Raw genomic sequence first — 22,072 nt, 5'->3', positions numbered from 1 at the left:
ATAAAGCTGCAGTAATGATGGGAATGCAAGCTGGTGCAGCCACTGTGGAAAACAGTATGGAGATTCCTCAAAAAACTAAAAATAGAACTACCCTACAACCCAGCAATTGCACTAGTAGGTATTTATCCAAGGGATACAGGTATGCTGTTTCCAAGGGACACATGCACCCCAATGTTTATGGCAGCACTATCAACAAGAGCCAAAGTATGGAAAGAGCCCTAATGTCCATCGATGGATGGATGGATAAAGATGTGGTGTATATATACATATACAATGGAGTATTACTCAACAATCAAAAAGAATGAAGTCTTGCCATCTGCAGCTTCATGGATGAACTGGAGGGTATTATGCTAAGTGAAATTAGTCAGAGAAAGACAAGTATTATATGACTTCACTCATATGAGGACTTTAAGAGACAAAACAGATGGACATAAGGGAAGGGAAACAAAAATAATATAAAAACAGGGAGAGGGACAAAACATAAGAGACTCATAAATATGGAGAACAAACAGGGTTACAGGAGGGGTTGTGGGAAGGGGGATGGGCTAAATGGGTAAGGGGCACTAAGGAATCTACTCCTGAAATCATGGTTGAACTAATTTGGATGTAAATTTTTAAAAAAATAAATAAAATTAAAAATTAAAAAAAAATAGTGATAACTACTTAGCAAGTAATTACCATATGCCAGGCATTTATATTCTCATTCAATCCCTATAGCCATTCTAATAATTAGATATTATTGTGACTGGTTTATGGAGAGGGAAACTGAATTAAGCAGTTTGCCCATGGCTGCACACATGCACTGTCCTGGTCTCTGAAGTACACACTACTAAACTGTATTCTTCTTAAGCCCAAGTAAAGATTGAGCATATAGGACTGGAGACAGCCTCTTCCCATTTATTTTCTCGACTGTAAATGTGTTAAGTGCATGGGGTCCTTGGATGGAGGGGGAATTAGAGAAAATAAAAAAATCTCTTCTTCAGATAGCCCAAGATACTAGTTTCTTAGAAAGAAATAAGGAGAAAGCAGATACTAAAGGAAACATAAAATATCTATATAGCTTTTTTTTCCCCCAGGTGAGCAAAGTTTACAGAAGAAATATACTCTAGTTAAAAACTGAACAGAGATGGGGCGCCTGGGTGGCGCAGTCGGTTAAGTGTCCGACTTCAGCCAGGTCACGATCTCGCGGTCCGTGAGTTCGAGCCCCGCGTCGGGCTCTGGGCTGATGGCTCAGAGCCTGGAGCCTGTTTCCGATTCTGTGTCTCCCTCTCTCTCTGCCCCTCCCCCGTTCATGCTCTGTCTCTCTCTGTCCCAAAAATAAATAAACGTTGAAAAAAAAAAAATTAAAAAAAAATAAATAAATAAAAACTGAACAGAGAAATGTATAAAATAATCCCACCAGAGAAGATTGCTATTAATAGTTTGTGTATACTTTCCGGGATTTCTCCCACATATAATTCTTTTAAAATAAGATCATTATAGGGGTACCTCGGTGGCTCAGTCCGTTAAGCATCCAACTTCAGCTCAGGCCATGATCTCATAGTTCGTGAGTTTGAGCCCCATATCAGGCTCTGTGCTAACAGCTCAGAGCCTGGAGCCTGCTTCAGATTCTGTGCCTTCCTCTCTCTCTGCCCCTCCCCCGCGCAGACTCACTCTCTCTCTCTCTCTCTCTCTCTCGCTCTCGCTCTCGCTCTCAAAAATACATAAACATTAAAACAAAATGTTAAATAAGATCATTAGGTACACACATACTTTTCATCTAATAATATGTTACATAAATTTTTTAATGTCTTTATTTTTTCCTGGGAGTTCTTGGTGTTACATTGTCTGAATCTACAATAATTTATCTAATATTCTATTGATTTGGACATTTAAATTAGTTTTAAATTTTTCATTATAACAAATATTCTACAATAAACATTTTTATGTAAACATTTTTCAATGTGTATAAAATAAATGTAGAAGTGCAACTGTGCAAGTCAAAGGAAAGGCATATTTAAATTTTTAAGGACTAATGTCAAATATCCTGTGTTTTCTATTTCTGACCCATCACGGTACAAAAGTGCCTATTCCCTTCATATTTTTGCCAATACTAGGTATTATTAATCTTTTTAACATTTGCCAGTGTGAAGAGTGAATTGTATCTTATTATTTTTTATTTAACTGTTAAGTTACTAAGCATCTTTTCATTTGTTTATTTGGCCACTTATATTTCTGTGAATTCCCAATTCTATCTTCTTTTTCTAATGGTAATTTAATAATTTTCTTATTTTGATGAAGTTCACAGATATTAGGGATATTTTAGCATTTGTCTACTATATATATATTACAAATTTGGTTTCCTAATTTGTCTTTTGACAAATTTTTCTTCTCCTCCTCCTGCTCTTTCTTCCTCCATTTCTTTCTCCTCCTTCTCCTCTTATCTCTTTCTGTCACTCTCTCTGCCATATAGATGTTTATAATTCTTTTGCCAAAGGTTTATGACCTTTGGACTTCAGGTATTTATTAGAAAGCCATTTGATAGTCCCAAGAGTATACAAATATCAATTCATGTTTTCTTCTAGTACTTTAATTTTTTTTCATAATCAAATATTTGATCTAAGTTGATTTCATTCAAATTTAGTTAGGAATCTAGGTTTTCATGTAAAATCATCTGCTTTAAAATGTCTGTTTTTAAATATATGTGTTAGCATATGAGTCAAATAAAACAACCCTGGTGACCAGATTTGGCCACAGAATGACAATAAATAAATAAATAAATAAATAAATAAATAAATAAAGCTACAGTAATGAAAAATAGTGTGGTATTGGCATAAAAATAAATCAGTGGAACAAAACAGAGTCTAAAAATAGACCAATGTATATATGGACAACTAGTTTTTTAAAAAGATACAAGGACAATTCAGTGCAGAAAGGCTGGTCTTCAACAAATGGTGCTAGAAAAAACAGCCATAAACAAATAACAAAAACAAAAAACTACATTGGATCCACACCTCACATTAAAAAAACACAATAGCGTGCCTGGATGGCTCAGTTGGTTAAGCGTCCAACTCTTGGTTTCAGTTCAGGTGATAATCGCATGGTTCATGAGATCAAGACCCATGTCGGGCTCTGCACTGACAATGTGGAGCCTACTTGGGATTCCCTCTCTTCCTCTCAGGGAGTCCCTGCCTTTCTCCCAAAATAAATAAATAAACATTAAAAAAAATAATAATAACATAAAATTCAAAGACAACCATAAAACTAAATATAAAACCAAAAACTACAAAACCTCTGCAAGAAAACGTTAAGAAAAACTTTTTGCAATGTTGCATTAGGTAAAAATTTCTTAGCTATGACCTCAAAAGACACTTCAATAAAGAAGATAAAGGGATGGCAAGTAAGTTCACGAAAGGATGCTTAACAACATTAGTTATAAGACAAATGCAAACTAAAGCCATAATAAATAATTTTTAAAGCCTGTGGACAGATTTTATTAAATTTCATTTATTATTTCATCACCTGGTGCTCTACCTCCTGAAGTAGGGATTCCAACAACTCTGTTTCTTGTGTTAGAGAGGTCTTCTGACCTATTTAAAAACAGTAAAACACCAACACTGGTTTAAGAATACAATTAACTTTCACTGAACATAGTCAATAACAAAGAATCAATTTCAATTACGTGAAACTTCACTATAGCTACCCTAAAAAATTTCACCAGAACTTTAAAAGGTTCCATTTAGGGGTACCTGGGTGACTCAGTTGGTTGAGCGTCTCACTCTTGATTCTGGCTCATGTCATGATCTCACAGTTGTGGGAACAAGTCCTGCATTGGGCTCTGCACTAATAGTGCGGAGCCTGCTTGGGCTTCTCTCTCCCTCTCCCTCTGCCCCTCCCTGCTCGTGTACATACTCTCTAAAATAAGTAAACATTAAAAAAAAAAAAAAAAAAAAGAAAAAGGTTCGATCTAATATTGTAGTAGCTTTGACAAGGGGACTTCAGAATCAACCATAACTATAGTTCTAGACAAACTGCAATTAAGGTCAATTAAATTCATAAAAGAATACATAATACTATACTCTGGAAAGACATTAAGGTTATTGTTTCTTCTAAAGGAATATAAAAGATCTAGCAAAGTAAATTTTTTACTCAATCAACTCTTCTGAAGTAATTCCCCCCTGCAAAATTTAACTGTGGCTTAAAAAGAAGAATACATTAAGTTGGCCAGATGTTACATTACATGTCAACAAAAGATATGTTCTTTAAACATAAAAACCTGTGAAAACAAAAAACAATGCCCAGACAGGTACAGTCTTAAGAAGCTGAAACACACAAGAATAAACGAATTATCATTATAGAATTACTATTAAAAAAGTAGGAAAAAAAAAAGAAAAAACTTTAAAAAAAGGTAGAAATAAAAAAGAAAAAGAAGAAACCACTTTGCATGTTGGGGGGAAAAAAAAAGATGATGAAAGGCAGGCATGTTTGCCAAATCAGGCCATTTCTAGAAGCATACATACCCAAGAGGTTAGCAGGAGTTATATTAATTAGGTATAATATTATTTGATAAAGGGACATTTAATAACTGGAACTTTTATTTTTGAAACCAATCTTTTCCTCCCTAGCCTATTTGATTCTTTCTAGATTGGCTCAAAGCATCAAATATCCCAACAGCATAGAAAACCACTCACCCATTAGTGTTATAAGCTTATTCTTCAGCTGTGTGTCTAATCGTGCAATCATCATCTCCACTGCATTCCTAATTTCCCGAACACGCTCATCTTTTGCATTTCGTACAGCTTCTACATTTCTTTCCTAGAAGGTGAACAAGTAAAAAAAATTTGATTGAAGAATTTTTAAAATAGAAGCAAACATACATTAATGCAATCACTGCAATTATTCTTAAAGTCAGTTGATTTCCTCTTTTATGTAAGCCAATAATACTTTTTTAAAAATGTTCATTTAATTTTGACAAAATACAACATACTTTCCTGATAAAAATCCTCAAGGAAGTAGAGGCAGAATGAACATACCTCGAGATCATAAAGGCCATATATGAAAAACCCACAATTAATACCATCCTTGAGAAAAACAGACCTTTCCCCCAAAGTTCAGGAACACGACAGGGATATCCACTCTCACCAGTGTTATTCAACATAGTGTTAGATAGCCTCAGCAATCAAACAACAAAAAGAAATAAAAGGCATCCAAATCTGCAAGGAGGAAGTCAAACTCTCACACTTCACAGACAACATGACTGGAACACCCAAAAGACTCTACCAAAAAAACCGCTAAAACTGACCCAGGAATTCAGCAAAGTTGCAGCATATAAAATCAATGTACACAAATCGGCTGCATTTCTATACACCAATAATGAAGCAGCAGAAAGAGAAATCAAGGAATCAATCCCATTTACAATTGCACCAAAAACCATAAAATACACAGGAATAAACCTAACCAAAATGAAAGATCTATGCACTAAGAAGTACAGAAAGTTTATGAAAGAAATTGAAGACACAAAGAAATGGAAAAACATTCCATGCTCATGGATTGGAAGAACAAATATTGTTAAAATGTTGACACTACCCAAAGCAATCTACATATTCAATGCAATCTCTATCAAATTAATACCAGCATTATTCACAGAGCTAGAACAAATAATTCTAAAATTTGTATGGAACCAGAAAAGACCCTGAATAGCCAAAGTAATGTAGAAAAAGAAAACCAGGGGCGCCTGACTCAGGTGGTTAAGCATCTGGCCCCTGATTTCAGCTTAGGACATGATCTCACGGTTTGTGGGTTCAAGCCCCACATCCACATCGGGCATGGATGGCATGGATCCTGCTTGGGATTCTCTCTCTGCCCCTCCCCTGCTCATGCTCTCTCTCTCTCAAAATTAATAAACTTAAAAAGAAAAAATTAAAACAAAAAAATTAAAAAGAAAAAAAAAGAAAAAGAACCAAAGCTGGAGGCATCCCAATTCCAGACCTCAAGCTATATTACAAAGCTGTAATCATCAAGACAGTACAGTACTGGCACAAAACCAGACACACAGATCAGTGAACAGAATAGAGAACCCAGAAATGGACCCATAAACATATGGCCAACTAATCTTTGACAAAGTAGTAAAGAATATCCAATGGAAAAAAGTCTCTTCAGCAAAGGTAATGGGAAAACTGGATAGCAACATGCAGAAGAATAAACCTGGACCAATTTCTTACACCATACACAAAAATAAACTAAAAATGGATGAAAGACCTAAACATAAGACAGGAAGCCATTAAAATCCTAGAGAAGGAGGCAGCAACCTCTTTGACATTGGCCATAGCAACTTCTTACTAGTCACATCTTTAGAATCAAGAGAAACAAAAGCAAAAGTGAACTATTGGGACTTCAACAAGATAAAAAGCTTCTGCACGGCGAAGGAAACAACCAAAAAAACTAAAAGGCAGCCTACAAAATGGGAGAAGATATTTGCAAATGACACATCTGATAAAGAGTATCCAAAACCCATGAAGAACTCAATACCCGAAAAACAAATAATCTACTGAAGAAATGGGCAAAAGACATGAATAGACACTTTTCCAAATAAGTGGCTAACATCCAGATGGCTAACAGACACATGAAAAGATGCTCAACATCACGTACCATCAGGGAAATACAAATCATAACCACAATGAGATACCACCTCACACTGGTCAGAGTGGCTAAAATGAACAATTCAGGCAACAAAGATGTTGGCGAGGATGTGGAGAAAGGGGAACCCTTTTGCACTGTTGGGAATGCAAACTGGTGCAGCCACTCTGGAAAACAGTATGAAGGTTCCTCAAAAAATTAAAAATAGAACTACCCTACAACCCAGGAGTTGCACTACTAGGTATTTATCCAGAGGATAAAAAATGCTGATTTGAAGGGACACATGCACCCCAATGTTTATAGCAGCGCTATCAACAACAGCCAAAGTATGGAAAGAGCCTAAATGTCCACAGACTGATGGATAGATAAAGAAGATGTGGTGTGTGTGTGTGTGTATATACACACATATATATAACAATGGAATATTGCTCAATGATGAAAAAGAATGAAATCTTGCCATTTGCAACAACATGGGTGGAAATGGAGGGTATTATGCTAAGCAAAATAAGTCAGTCAGAGAAAGACAAATACCATATGATTTCACTCATATGTGCAATTTAAGAAACAAAAAAGGGAAAGTGAAGAAAAATAAGATAAAAACAAAGAGGGAGACAAACAATAAGAGACTCTTTTTTTTTTTTTTTTAATTTTTTTTTTCAATGTTTATTTATTTTTTGGGACAGAGAGAGACAGAGCATGAACGGGGGAGGGGCAGAGAGAGAGGGAGACACAGAATCGGAAACAGGCTCCAGGCTCTGAGCCATCAGCCCAGAGCCCGACGCGGGGCTCGAACTCACGGACCGCGAGATCATGACCTGGCTGAAGTCGGACGCTTAACCGACTGCGCCACCCAGGCGCCCCAATAAGAGACTCTTAAATACAGAGAACAGAGGGTGGCTGGCAAGGAGTTGGGTGGGGGGAAGGGCTACATGGGCGATGAGCATTGAGAGCACTTGTTGGGATAAGCACTGGATATTACATGTACATTTAGTGATGAATCACTAAATTCTATTCCTAAAATCATTATTACACTGTATGTTAACTGCCTTGGATTTAAATTAAAAAATAAAATTAAATACATAAAAATAAAAAAATAAAGGAGTATATTAAATAGGGATCAAAACATCAGCATTACCTAATAAAGTATCAAAATATCAGCATTACCTAATAAAGGTCATACTGGAAGAAAAAAAATGTTTACTTATTTGGGGGGCAGGGGGGAGATAACGTGAGCAGAAGAGGGACAGAGAGAGGGAGAGAGAATCCAAAGCAGGCCCCTTGCTGTCAGTGCAGAGACTGACACAAGGCTCAATCACATGAACCGTGAGATCATGATCTGAGCTAAAATCAAGAATCAGAGGCTCAACCAACTGAGCCACCCAGGTGCCCCAAGCCAATAATACTTTTTAATTGTTTACATATCATAGGAAACTCACTGTTTTAAAAAACTGTGCACTGAACCAAATCAGGAATGATATTCTTAAAAATAAACAAAACATAATAAAGTACATGCTATTTTAACAGTGTAAGACAATTACAAAAAAATTGTTTGGGGAGTCTGGCTGGTTCAGTCAGTGAAGTGTGAAACTCTTGATCTCTGGGTTGTGAGTTTGAGCCCCAGCTGGGTATAGAGATTACTTAAAAGTAAAATAAAATCTTAAAAAATAAACGCTTCAGGTACCATATACAAAATACGTACATACTCAAAGCCCCAATCATATCTCTGATAGAAAACCACTATACAAAAATAAAAATATATACTAATACCAGGTTCACATCATGCAAAACCCTAGAACAAATAAAAACTCAAAAACCATTATCTATTCTTCGGGCGCCTGGGTGGCTCCATTGGTTAAGTGTCCAACTTCGGCTCAGGTCATGATCTCGCAGTTCATGAGTTTGAGCCCTGCATCAAGCTCTCTGCTGTCAGCACAGAGCCTGCTTTTCATCCTCTGTCCCTCTCTCTGCCCCTCCCCAACTTGCGTGAACGTGAGCGCGTGCTCTCTCACTCTGTCTCTAAAAAATACACATAAAAAGAAAACATATCTATTCTAGTTTACATAGTTTTTAATTTTTTTCAGAACAGAGGAAAAAAATAGAATTTTCAAAGACTCCAGAGTACATTGTAGATTTCATAATAGGATGCTACCAAAATTAAAAAAGCAATCTTTCCTATACTTGTTATCATAAATACAAACAATAAGAAAATCAACCTAGAACACCCTCCTTAACAACCAAATAATGTTGCCAAGAGAAAAGAAAAGAAAGGTAGTTAGATGAAGTCCAAAGAGAAGTCTTTCAACTTGTTTATATTCCAAAACTACTTTGTAGGTAGCATACACACAACTCAGAAACACTACTATAAACAATGATTTGAATCTTCATTCCTGAAAGGGTAAAACAAAGATATCTTAAGTTAGGAATGGTCTGTCAAACTCACTAGTTACAACTGGCCTTCTGGCAACATTAAACAAAATATATTTCAAAAGTACATTCAGTACTTAAATGTTTGAAACTTAACACATTTCCCCAAATAATATTTCAAATGGTAAATAGCTTACCAAAGCTGTTCGACCCATAAGGTATCTAAAGAGTAGTGTTAAATATTACTCTTTCAATTCTGCAGAGTTCTAATTCAAGACATCAGAAACAGTTCATTTATTGGTAGCAGAAACTCTCCCAAAACCTGGGAGTCCAAAGAATGAATGACTTAATGACTTTTTAAAAGTCAGTATTGATTGTTTAGGAGTCAATTATTGACTCTGTATCAAACAGGCTTATTTAACTCATTCATTGATTCTCTTAATTCTGCATAAGGCAATTCTCTGGCTCCAGCTGTGGAACAGGCCAGGGGTTTAGATGCAAATTCCTTAGCTGTCTGAAGTTGGTAAAACTGACTATAAATATACTTTATCAAATTTTCAAGTATCAATTTCAATATAATTGATCTGTACTGCAAAAACATATATATTATATATGATAAACTATAAAACGGATAATGATCTTTCAGTAGTAGTCTTACCACTTCTTGAACTAAGCTGATCAGTTCCATGAGACGCCGACGAAGTTTGGCTACTTCTTCATTCACTTTAGTAACATGCTGCTCATAAATTTCTGCCAAAGGTTTAAAGGTATGTCCACCATGCTATTTGAAGTAATAAGAATAATTTTAGAACATTTTCTTTTACCTTATTCATTTACATTTCTTTATTAACACTCTATGGATGCTAATAAACTGGTTAGTAGTTTACTTTTTTGGCTGTCTTTACTTTGTTAAAATCAACCAGAGCTTCCTTAAAATCACTTGGCCCATATAGGAAATCCTTAAAGATTGTAGCACAGGGGTGGCTTGGGTGGCTCAGTCAGTCAAGCATCCAACTTCGGCGCAGGTCATGATCTCACCGTCCATGAGTTCAAGCCCTACGTCGGGCTCTGTGCTGACAGTCAAAACTTAGAGCGAGCTTCAGATTCTGTGTCTCCATCTCTCTCTGCCCCTCCCCTGCTTGCGCACTCTCTCTCAAAAATAAACATTAAAAAAAATTTTTTTAAAGAACTGTAGCAAAATGTTTACATTTATCTAGAAATCTTTACTCATTAAAAAGAACCAAAATCTTTAACCATGTTTCCAACCACCTGACACAACTTTATTTGCCACTTTCTTCTTCATCAGCACTAGCCTTTTCAAGTTCTCAAACTTCTTTTCAGTAGGCCTTTGCGAAAGTAACTCCTTCTTACTCAAAAACAATTTTCCTTCATCTTCCCTCCCCAAACTCTTCACCTTTTAATTACTACTCATCCTTGGGAGCTTAGCTCAGTCTTACAGGGTCAGGTCCCAAAGTTATTCACAGTTATCAGCACTGCATAAACATCCCTAATACCTATTACGACAATTAAATATACAGAACTGTTTGATATCTATATTGTTTATCACTAAACCGCCAGTCTCTAGCACAACTGAATTAATTAGTAAGACACTGAAAGGACACTATTAGCAAAGCAATACACTCATTCCTTACTCCACAAAGAATTACTGTAGAGACAGAAGACTCATTAATCCATTTGTATTCAAATAATTTTTGAGAGCTAACAACCAATTTTCTTTTTTTTTAATGTTTACTTTTTAGAGAGAGGGACAGAGTGCGAGCAGGAGAGGGGCAGATAGAGAGGGGGAGACACAGAATTCAAAGCAGGTCAGAGCCCTGTGCTGACAGCTCAGATACAGATCTCAAACTCATGAACGGCAAGATCACGACTTGAGCCGATGTCAGACACTTAACCAACTGAGCCACCCAGGTGCCCCCTAAAACCAATTTTCTGTCCAATTTTAGTACTATAACTTATAACTCTCTTAATATATAGAACTTGAATTTATATTGTAAGAAACTACCTATTAATGGAAAAGTCCTCACTAGCATTGTCTTATCCAACCAAAGCACCTAAACATAGCCTGTAAGATAAAAAAGATGTAGATTTTTGCATGTCCACTTAAAATATAGAAAAGAATGTTTCCATTGCTTCTTACCAAACCCACGCATTTAAGAACTAAATTGTAAGAATTCAATTTTTCTATTCATCAAATTAGAAATACATTATTCAAATCCTAACAGAAGATTCTATATTGAGCTCTACTCAACCAAGTTGCCTGTCATTCTCTCCCTAAAATATGCTAATGCCCAAAGAGTGATCAATTCTCATTGCTGACAGATATGTCTAGTTGTCTAACAACTTTCTACTCCTACTATAACTAACTCTCCCCACCAAGAACCTATCGTTTTCTTTTTTTTAATGTTTATTTATTTTTGAGAGACAGACACCGAGCACAAGGAAGAGAGGGAGACACAGAATCCAAAGCAGGCTCCAGGCTCCGAGCTATCAGCACAGAGCCTGACGTAGGGCTTGAACTCACAAATTGCAAGATCATGACCTGAGCCGAAGTCGGTCGCCAAACTGACTGAGCCACCCCAGAGCCCCAATAACCTATTGTTTTAATTTTCAAGCCTATTTACATTAATTGTACCTATTACATAAGTACACTTTTAATTAAATATTAATCAGACAGTAAGACAACTATGAAATAAAAGCTATTTCCAGGAAAACTAACTTGAATGTTTTAGACTTGATAAAAGATACAATACCTTTAAAAACTACTTTTGAATTAGATTGGAAAAGAAAAAAAATTATAAGATCCAGATGTTTGCATTCGTATTGTTTCACAAATACCTAAAGTTATTGTTCCATTTTTTTTTTTTTTAATTTTCTTTAATGTTTATTCATTTTTGAAAGACAGGGACAGAGCACAAGCAGGGGTGGGGCAGAGAGAAAGGACACAGAATCGGAAGCAGGCTCCAGGCTCTGAGCTGTCAGCACAGAGCCCGACGCGGGGCTCAAACTCACAAACCGCGAGATCATGACCTGAGCCGAAGTCGGACGCTCAACCGACTGATCCACCCAGGCGCCCCAAGTTATTGTTCCATTTTAAAGAAACCAAAATTGGAAATTGTGGCCAGGACATCAGATCAACTGACCTTTAATCAAAGATAAGACCTTGATCCTACAATAAAAGATTTGCTAATGAATATAAATTTTATACATTTTTAAAAAATGTTTCTTTATATTTGAGAGAGAAAGAGAAAGACAGACACACACAGACATGGGGCAAGCGGGGGAGGGGGAGAGAGAGGAAGAGACAGAATCTGAACTAGGCTCCAGGCTCTGAGCTGTCAGCACAGAACCCAACGCAGGGGCTCGAACTCACAAGCCATGAGATCATGACCTGTGCCGAAGTCGGACACTCAACTGATTGGGTCACCCAGGTGCCCCAAATTTTATAGGTTTTCCATTAAAATATATATTTATGTAAGAGGTAAACATCCCACATCAACATCTCCCACAAAAGAAGTCTGTGGTATGATACCTTCTGCTAAAATCAGACATATTTAATTTTCAACTTTATAAACATGAGTATAATATTATTTTCTATCTAAATCCAACAAGTATTTCAGTGCTTTCCAGTCTCTAACTAAAAGTAATGTGCTAAATTTGTTCTACTCACCATTCCTCCCCAAAGTGCACACTGATGGCAGATACACTTCTTACAAGTCCAGCAAAATACACTAAGTTTTTCATGGTGATTTTCACATCTATATGTTATGAAAAGAAAATACCATTTAAATTAAATAAATTAAAACTAAAACATAATTACCTCAACAAATTCCTACATTTGGGAAACAGGTCAATCAATTTTAAACAATATCTCAGCAAACAATATAAAATACATTCCATAGCTTTCATAAATTAAAGAATCACATATGGACACAAATTTTAAGTACTGTTTTCATTAATTGATAAAGACTTTAAAATCATATGAAAAACGCAGACTAATTTCTAAATAAAGTATAAATACAACATCATTTCCTAGCATCACTGTAGAAGATAGGTTCACATTTTGGGCAAATCACATTATGAGTCTATACCTACCCAAACATGTATGCGTGTCCCCCACATGTGGCCAATGCTAAGAATAATCAAGACACATGCAACTGTATAATGTAATGCCATATTCTCATGAGAAATCAACAGCTCAATTTTAAAAAATGAGTTTCCCCTTAAGTTGGATATCCACATACAAAACATGAATTTGGACCTGTTTGCGAACTGAACTTCATCCTCCCCAAATTCCTTTTAGAGGCCTAATGTAAATGTATTTGGAGATACGGCCTTTAAGGAGGTGATGAAGGTCAAATGAGGTCATAAGGGGAGAGCCCTCACCCCACAAAACTGCTGTCTATACAAGAAGAGAAAGACACCAGGAGTATGTGAGGAGGAGCCTTATCCAAGTCAAAGAGAAAGGCTTCACCAGAAACAACCTTGATTAATACCTTGATCTTAAACTTTCAGCCTCCAAAACCATTAGAAAATAAATTTCTGTTATGTAAGCCAACCTGTGGTATTCTGTTATGGCAACCTTAGCAGACAAACACCTTTAGCTTATATCATATGCAAAATTTAAATCAAAGTAGATCAAAGACCTAAACATAAGACCTAAAACTATGTAACTCTTATAAGAAAACATTAAGGAAAAGCTTCATAAAGGAAAACATAAAGGAAAATCCACAATATTGGATTTGGAAATTATTTCTTAAATATGACACCAAAAGCACATGCAACGGAGGTAAAAAATAAATAAATTAGACTACATCAAAATTTAAAACTTCTGTACATCAAAGGATACAAGAAACAGAGTGAAAGGCCAATCTATGGAATAGGAGACTATATTTGGAAATCCTGTACCTAATAAAGGAGTTAATACCCAAAATACATAAAGAACTACTACAACTCAACAGTAAAAAAAAAAAGCAAAAACAAAAACAAAAAAACCTGATTAAAATATGGGGAAAGGACTTTAACAGACACTTTTCTCCACAGATACACAAATAACCAACAAGCATATAAAAAGATGTTCAATATCCTAATCATCAGATAAATGCAAATCAAAACCACAAGATATTTCTTCATACTCATTAAGATGGCTATTATTAAAAAACAAAACAAGTTTTGGGAAGGATGTGGAGAAATTGGAATCCTGTATATTGTTGGTAGGAATATAAGAAGGTACAGCTGCCATGGAAAACACTATGGAGGTTCCTCAATGTATTAAAAACAAAATTCCATATAATCTAACAATACCACTGCCAAGTATATATCCAAAAAAGGGGTGCCTGGCTGGCTAAGTCAATACAGCATGCAACTCTTAGGTTTATTTATTTTTGAGAGAGAGAGAGAGAGAGACAGAGAGACAGAGCACTAGCAGGGGAGGGGCAGAGAGACAGGGGGAGACACAGAATCTGAAGCAGGCTCCAGGCTCCGAACTGTCAGCACAAAGCCTGATGTAGGGCTAGAACTTACAAACTGTGAGATCATGACCTGAGCCAAGATGGATGCTTAACCTACTGAGTCACCCAGGCACACCCAGCATGCAACTCTTGATCTCAGAGTTATGAGTACAAGCCTCACATTGGGTGTAGAGATTACTTAAAAATCCTTAAAACAAACAAACAAACAAACCAAAAAACTTGAAGGCAAGGTTTAGAAAAGATGAACACATTATGAGCATTGTTCACAACAGCCCAAAAGTGAAAGCAATCCAAATATCCAACACATAAACAGATATACAAAATGTGATACAAATACATGGTGGAAAATTAATCAGACTTAAAAAGGAATGAAATTCTGACATATGCTACATTATGCAAAGTCAAGGATGGTAGTAGCAAAATGACAAATACTGCGTAATTTTGCTAACATGAGTAATCCAGAGTAGTCAAACTCAAAGAAACAAAGTGAAATGATGGTTGCCAGGGCTGGTAGGAGAATGGGGAATTATTGTTTGATGGGTGGAGAGTTTCAGATTTCCAAGATGAAAAAGTTCTGGAGATTGGTTGTACAATGTGAATATATTAAACACTATGGAACTGTATGCTTAAAAATAATTACAACAGTAAATTTTATATTTTATATAAGTGTATTTTACTACAATAACAAAAATTTTTTTTTAAGTTTCTGTTGCCTATAAAAGAGACATACTGTTGCATTTCTTAAAAAGATTCTCACTGGGGCCCCTGGGTAGCTCAGTCAGTTAAGCATCCGACTTTGGCTCAGGTCATGATCTTAGCAGGTTTTGAGTTTGAGCCCTGCACTGGGCTCTCTGCTGTCAGCACAAAGGCTGCTTCTGAACCTCTGTCCCCCGTTTCCCCCTCCTTTGCTCATGCTTGCTCTCTCAAAAATAAATACACGTTTAAAAAAAAAGAAAAAGCTTCTCACTAATGGAGTACACTGAGCTTAGAGAAAATACCTAAATGCGTCTACATTTTATTTTCTCATTTGTAAGTAATCTGAATACCAAAAAGAAATTAATGAAAGTATAAAAAAACGGCATATTAGATACTATCTGTAAGCTCATTTAGCATATTTAGCATATTTCCATAGTACAAAGTTTAACATAGCTTTTATAATAAAGGAAATTTATCAGAACAATTCTTTATCAATGGCCTATATGCATCTTCAGCAGACCAAGGGGAAGAGGGGCCAGCTGACATCAAGAACAAAGAAGAGAGACTTAGCAAACACTAGCAGTTCCACTCCTTTTATCAGAGGCTCTAATAAAAGAAGCCCAATCAAGAGTTAGAAGGGTCTTTCAAAATAGTGATACTGATACAATGCCAAGAGAAAAATACTTAAGTGTTCACCTATAAAATGAAAAAAATTTTCAATAGTGTCGTTAAAATAACACCTATCAACATCTATGAAATACTCAAACACAAGTTGAGGGCATACTTGTCCTTTTCATTTTCTTCATGTTTGGTGAGACTGCAGAGTTGAAGAGTATCAAGCTGCTGGGTTACTTCTTCTGCCCAACGACAGTTTACTAGTTCTCGTAGCTGGAGTGGAGCACTGGAGAAAAAATATGTACATATACTCCAATTCAGGAATTTGAGATTATTTTCTAACATAAACACATTCCAAAGTTAAATATGTGAGATGATGAAAGTGCTATCAATGGGGAGAATCCTTTCACAATACATACATACACATATCAAATCATCACAAGGTACACTTTAAATGTCCTACAATTTTATCGGCCAACTATACCTCAAAATATTAAAAAACAGAATTACCATATAATCCAGCAATACCACTTCTGGGTATATATCAAAAAAAACTGAAGGCAGGTCTTGAAAAGATGAACACCCATGACCATAGCAGCATTATTTACCTTAGCCCCAAAGTGGAAGCAATCCAAATGTCCATTACCAGATTAATGAATAAATGGAATGTGATACATATATATGATGGAGTAATAATCAGCCTTAAAAAGGAATGAAACTCTGAGGCTCCTGCGTGGCTCAGTGGGTTAAGCATCCGACTTTGGCTCAGGTCATGATCTCACATTTCATGAGTTTGAGCCCCACATCAAGCTCTGTGCTGACAGCTCGGAACCTGGAGCCTGCTTCAGATTCTGTCTCTCCTTCTCTCTCTGCCTTTCCCCTGCTCACACTCTGTATCTCTCTCTCTCTCTAAAAAATAAAAATTAAAAGGAGGCGCCTGGGTGGCTCAGTTGGTTAAGCATCCGACTTCAGCTCAGGTCATGATCTCACAGTCCGTGAGTTCAAGCCCCGCGTCGGGCTCTGTGTTGACAGCTCAGAGCCTGGAGCCTACTTCAGATTCTGTGTCTCCCTTTCTCTCTGCCCCTCCCCTGCTCATGCTCTGTCTCTCTCTGTCTCAAAAATAAGTAAAAACATTAAAAAATAAATAAACATTAAAAATTTAAAAAAGGAATGAAACTCTAACATATGCTACAACATGCATGAACTATGACATACAAAGTGAAGGAAGACAGTTGCAAAAAAAAATTATCAAATAAAAACATACTCAAAACAGAGTTCACAACATATTCATACCATATTACTATTAAAATAATAACAGACTGAATGAGAAGTATGGTTTGCAACTTATTTTTACATTAATGTCATTTACAAAAAAAAATTCCAATTACAGATTGAATTCTCAATACCTTAAAGTTGTACTATCCAAAATGACAGCCACTAGTCACAAGTGACTATTTAAAATTTTAATTATTTTTTTAAGTTTTTTTATTTTTTTGAGAGACTGCAAGCATGCACAAGCAGGGGAAGGGCAAAAAGGGAGGGAGAGAGAATCCCAAGCAGGCTCCACGCTCAGCACACAGAACCCAACACGGGGCTCAATCTCACAACCATGAAACCATAACCTGAGCTGAAACCAAGAGTCAACGCTCAACTGACTAAGCCACCCAGGCACCCCTAAAATTTAATTAAAATTAAATAAGAATAAAATTTCATGGGGCTTCTGTTTCCCAGGTGCTCAGTCGGTTAAGCAACCAACCTCAGCTCAGGTCATGGTCTTACAGTTAGTTCATGGGTTTGAGGCCCACATTGGGCTCTGTGCTGACAGCTCAGCCTGGAGCCTGCTTCAGATTCTATGTCTCCCTCTCTCTGTGTCCCTCCCCTGCTTGTGCTCTGTCTCTCTCTCTCAAAAATAAAATAAATATTAAAAAACAATTTATTAAAAAAAAATAAAATTTCATTATATAGTCAAACTAAATATATTTCAAGTGTTGAACTGCCACTATTGAACTGTACCCAGTGGAATTAAACAGCAAAGTTACAGAACGTTTCCATCATTACAGAAAGTTTCTGTTTGATAGTGCTGGCTTTCTTAAAAGTTAATATAAAAAAAGTAAACAATACATGATGAAAATGGGCAACAAATGAGATGAAGAAGTAATTTAAGCAAAACAAATATAACTAAATATGCCTCAAAAAATGTTCAGTTTCAATCATTTTTTAGAAAAGCATAATTAATTGGGCCCCTGGGTGGCTCATTCAATTAAGCATCTGACTCTTGGTTTTGGCTCAGGTCATGATCTCATGGTTCATGGGTTCAAGCCCCCATCAGACTCTGCACTGCTAGTGCAGAGCCTGCTTGGGATTCTCTCTCCTCTCTGCCCCTCCCCAGCTCACACACACACTCTTGCTCTCAAAATAAATAAATAAACCTTAAAAAATAAAAAAGCATATTAAAAATGAGATACTATTTTTCATTGAATGGAATGACAAAAAAAAAAAACGATAGACTGATAACCAGTATTGGCAGAGGAAAAGGCACTTTTATATCTATTATTAGGAACGGTAAATGGTAAAAACCTTTCTTTCAATGTAATCTGGCACAGTTATATGAAAAAAACAAAAGTGGAAATTATCTAAATGTGTCTGAATATAAGCATATTAAATAAATCAACATACAGTCATACACTGGATTATTCACACTTTTTAAAAAAATGACATATATGTACCTATCTTCAAGGAAGGTCCCACCATATTTTACATGAAAAAAAAAAAAAACCCAAAATAGAATTATATCACATTTGGGTATTTTGAGAAAAATGTATACATATCAGTATACTCTTAGAAAAATGTCTAGAATACATAATAAAATCTAACCATCTCTTTTCAAAGTGTTATTTAATGAAAAGATTAGACAGGGAGTATCAGAAATAGAAGTCTTTTTATTTTATTTATCTGTATTAATTAGAAAGTTGGAGAACTTTTCAGTTGTATTTTAATTATAAAAATCAAGAAGTTAAACAATGCTTCTCTAAAAGATGGTAAACAGGGGCACCTGGGTGGCTCAGTCGGTTGGGCATCTGGCTTCGGCTTGGGTTGTGATCTCACCGTTCGTGAGTTTGAGCCTGGCATCAGGCTCTGTGCTAACAGCTCTGAGCCCGGAGCCTGCTTTAGATTCTGTGTTTCCCTCTCTCTCTGCCCCTCCCCAGCTCACTCACATTCTCTGGCTCTCTCTCTCTCTCAAAAATGAATAAGAACTTTAAAAAAATAAAAATAAAAGATGGTAAATAACATACTTAATGCACTCTACATAATTCTTTTATTTTATTTTATTTTTTTAATGTTTACTTATTTTTGAGAGAGAGAGAGAGACAGAGTTCGAGCAGGGGAGAGTCAGAGAGGGAGACACAGAATCCGAAGCAGGCTCTAGGTTCCAAGTTGTCAGCACAGAGCCTGATGTGGGGCTTGAACCCACGAACCATGAGATCGTGACCTGAGCCAAAGTCAGACACCTAACCAACTGAGTCACTCAGGTGCCCCTGCACTCTACATAATTCTAAGTCAGATAAATTAGTTCGCATTTATCTAGACAGATTGCTTATTTTCTTTTCAACTGTATTTACAAAGAGGAGAAATGTGACAGAATGCAAAAAAAAAAACTCTGAATATTAAGGCACACTTTAATCCCATCACCTTGCTATTTTCCAAATTCACAAATAATCATAGCAAAACACTTACCGGCAATGAGGACATTGAGCTCTCTGCTCTGTCAGCCAGCGCTAAGGAGGCAAAAAATTAGATTTTGATTATAGAAAAATTATTACTTTAATTTGTACATATTGAATACTTAAATACAAAATTTAATGAGTTTAACTCTCTAGTGCTTGTATTAATTACAGAGATACATACAGAAATAGCATTCAATCTACTATCTCCCTCTCATTATCATTATGATGGGGACAAATTTTCAAAGGGACAGAACTAATTCCAAAACAGTTAAGAAGCTTTTCTCTCATAGGAAAGAAAGTGATCTTAAGAATATGTGATTATCCCAAGGAAGATGTTGATAATCTTCACAAAATCAGTAATAATACACCACCCCTGAAAATAAACCACAGTGATTTACTTCCATCTAATCTCTCATAAAATCCCTGAGAAAGTCTAAGGTACTACTAAATTCCTTTCTGAAAAGCTAACTAATTTTGAATATGGATTATGAATTATGGATATATACATTAGACCTAAAATATGAATAAGCAATACAACAGAACTTTACATCTTAAGAGCTCTACAGTCCAGTAATGTAATTATAAAAAGCTTTTATAAGAGAATATCTCCACTAAACTTCAAATTCTATTGAGTTAATTGTTTTAATTATTACTGGATAGGGAGTAGTTTTACACCATATACAAAGGAGATGCGAAGATTATTTGAATACCTTTCCAAAAACAATAGGATCATGGTTAAGCTTTTTAAAGTCAAATAATTAACTCAGAAATGAAATTCCCAAGGAAACCTTAAAGGACAACAAATAAGAGATAATAAGGACAAAGGTACTTCACAGCAAACCATATAAAGCTGGAAGAAAAAGAAAACAGACACAAAAGGATTCCTCTATTAATAACCTTGAAGATAATTTCTTTGGTCCCTCAGCAAAAGTAAGATTTGGGTCAGGTTTCTTCCTCTCAAACAATGCTCTGCTTAAATCCACAGCACTCTTCTAGGGCTGGTTTCAGCCCACACCTCTCTTGCCTCACCTTCTACCTCACTCTAGGGAACCCAACAAGGTTAAGGCTTTAGGTATATTTATTTCCTCTCTCCCCCCAGGATATTCTTCAACTATATCATTCCTACTCATTCTTTAGATTTCAGTTTATGTCACTTCCTCCAGAAAGCTTGCCCTGACTCTCTACAGACTACCACAGCAACCTGTACTTCTTCCTTTATTGTGCTTATAATACTTTATTACACTGACTTATTTATCGGTCTCCTCTGCCCTGCCAGACTATAAGCTCTCTAAAAGTTGGGACCATGACAGGGAGTGACCAGTCCATATTTTTAAATATGTCTCTCCGTTCCAGTCAAAACAGGCTTATTGCTACACTATACACCACGCTTGGTATATTTGTGGATTTGCTAGTATGTCCCCCCCACCATGTGCTGTCCCATGGGAATGTCCAGTAATTAGGTCCATAACACTTTCCTAACTATAACAAGCTAGTAATCTTTCCCATCTCTGAATATTTATGGCATTTTTACCTTGTATTCCATAATCTAACTTAATCACAAAATAAATATGGTAATTTTAATACTTTGGGAAAAATAATATTTCTCCCAAACCAAAACCAAAGGTAAGAATGAGCAATACAATATTAATGCACAAGAAGAATTAAAGAAAATAAAAATAATAGTAGAGCAATTCCCCACATTCAATTTAAGAATTTCTCTCCATTAAAATGGAAGAATCACAGCTTTAGACAGTATTCAGACCTGAGTCTGACTCCTAGCTCTGGCACTTACTGACTACAAGACACCAGACATGTGACTGAGCTCAAGTTTCCTCACAGGTAACAAGAGAATCAACATACCTAACTCTGCAAGACTGGACTAGGGAAATTCTCAACAAGAGCCCAGCAAATCGAATTCAACAGTATATTAAAAAGACTATACAGCATGACCAAGTGGGATTTACTACTCGGAATGCTGAGATAGTTCAACATACAAAAATCATTCAATATAACACATCACATTAATAAAATGAAGGAAAAAACCCACATGATCATCTCAACTGATGCATAAAAGGTCTCTGACAAAATCTAATATCCTTTCATGATAAAAACACTCAAGAAAAAGGAACAAAAGAGAACTTCCTCAATTTGATAAAGTCCATACATAAAAGATCCAGAGTGAACATCATACTCAATGGTAAACACTGAAAACTTTTTCTTTAAGATCAGGAAAAAGACAAAGATGCTCATTTTCACCACTTCTATCCAACACAATACTAAAAATTTCACCGAGAGCAATTTAAGCAAGGAAAAAAAATACAAAAGCATCCCAACTGGAAAAGTAGTAAAATTAATTGTTTGCAATAACATAATCTTGTATGTAGGAAACCCTAAAGGTTCCACAAAAAACTGTTAGTATTAATGAACAAAATGAACAAATTCACCAAAGTTGCAGAATACAATATCAACCCCCACACAAAAAAAAACATGTTTCTATATGCTAGCAATGAAGAATTCAAAGAGGAAATTAAGAAAATACATCTACAACATCAAAGAAAAAAGTAAAAT

At 35.9% G+C, this 22,072-nt stretch overlaps 1 protein-coding gene across 6 annotated transcripts in view; it reads right to left on the bottom strand.

The window, feature by feature from the left end:
- Positions 1-22,072, bottom strand: part of TRIM37 (tripartite motif containing 37) — a 147,802-nt gene that overhangs the window by 116,146 nt on the left and 9,584 nt on the right. For all 6 annotated transcript variants that reach the window (XM_040496984.1, XM_040496986.1, XM_040496988.1 and 3 more), the window contains exons 3-8: positions 19,515-19,555; positions 15,949-16,065; positions 12,668-12,755; positions 9,638-9,760; positions 4,671-4,794; positions 3,502-3,569 (exon numbers count right to left, since the gene is read on the bottom strand). In XM_040496984.1, coding sequence (XP_040352918.1) covers positions 3,502-3,569; positions 4,671-4,794; positions 9,638-9,760; positions 12,668-12,755; positions 15,949-16,065; positions 19,515-19,555 — 561 coding nt within the window. The remainder of the gene's footprint in view (positions 1-3,501; positions 3,570-4,670; positions 4,795-9,637; positions 9,761-12,667; positions 12,756-15,948; positions 16,066-19,514; positions 19,556-22,072) is intronic.

This window comes from Herpailurus yagouaroundi, unplaced genomic scaffold, assembly GCF_014898765.1.
Source record: "Herpailurus yagouaroundi ecotype Mexico unplaced genomic scaffold, PumYag 189, whole genome shotgun sequence".
NCBI classification, from domain to species: domain Eukaryota; kingdom Metazoa; phylum Chordata; class Mammalia; order Carnivora; family Felidae; genus Herpailurus; species Herpailurus yagouaroundi.
The sequence above is the reverse complement of the archived record's forward strand: the minus strand, read 5'-3'. Positions and strand labels throughout refer to the sequence as shown.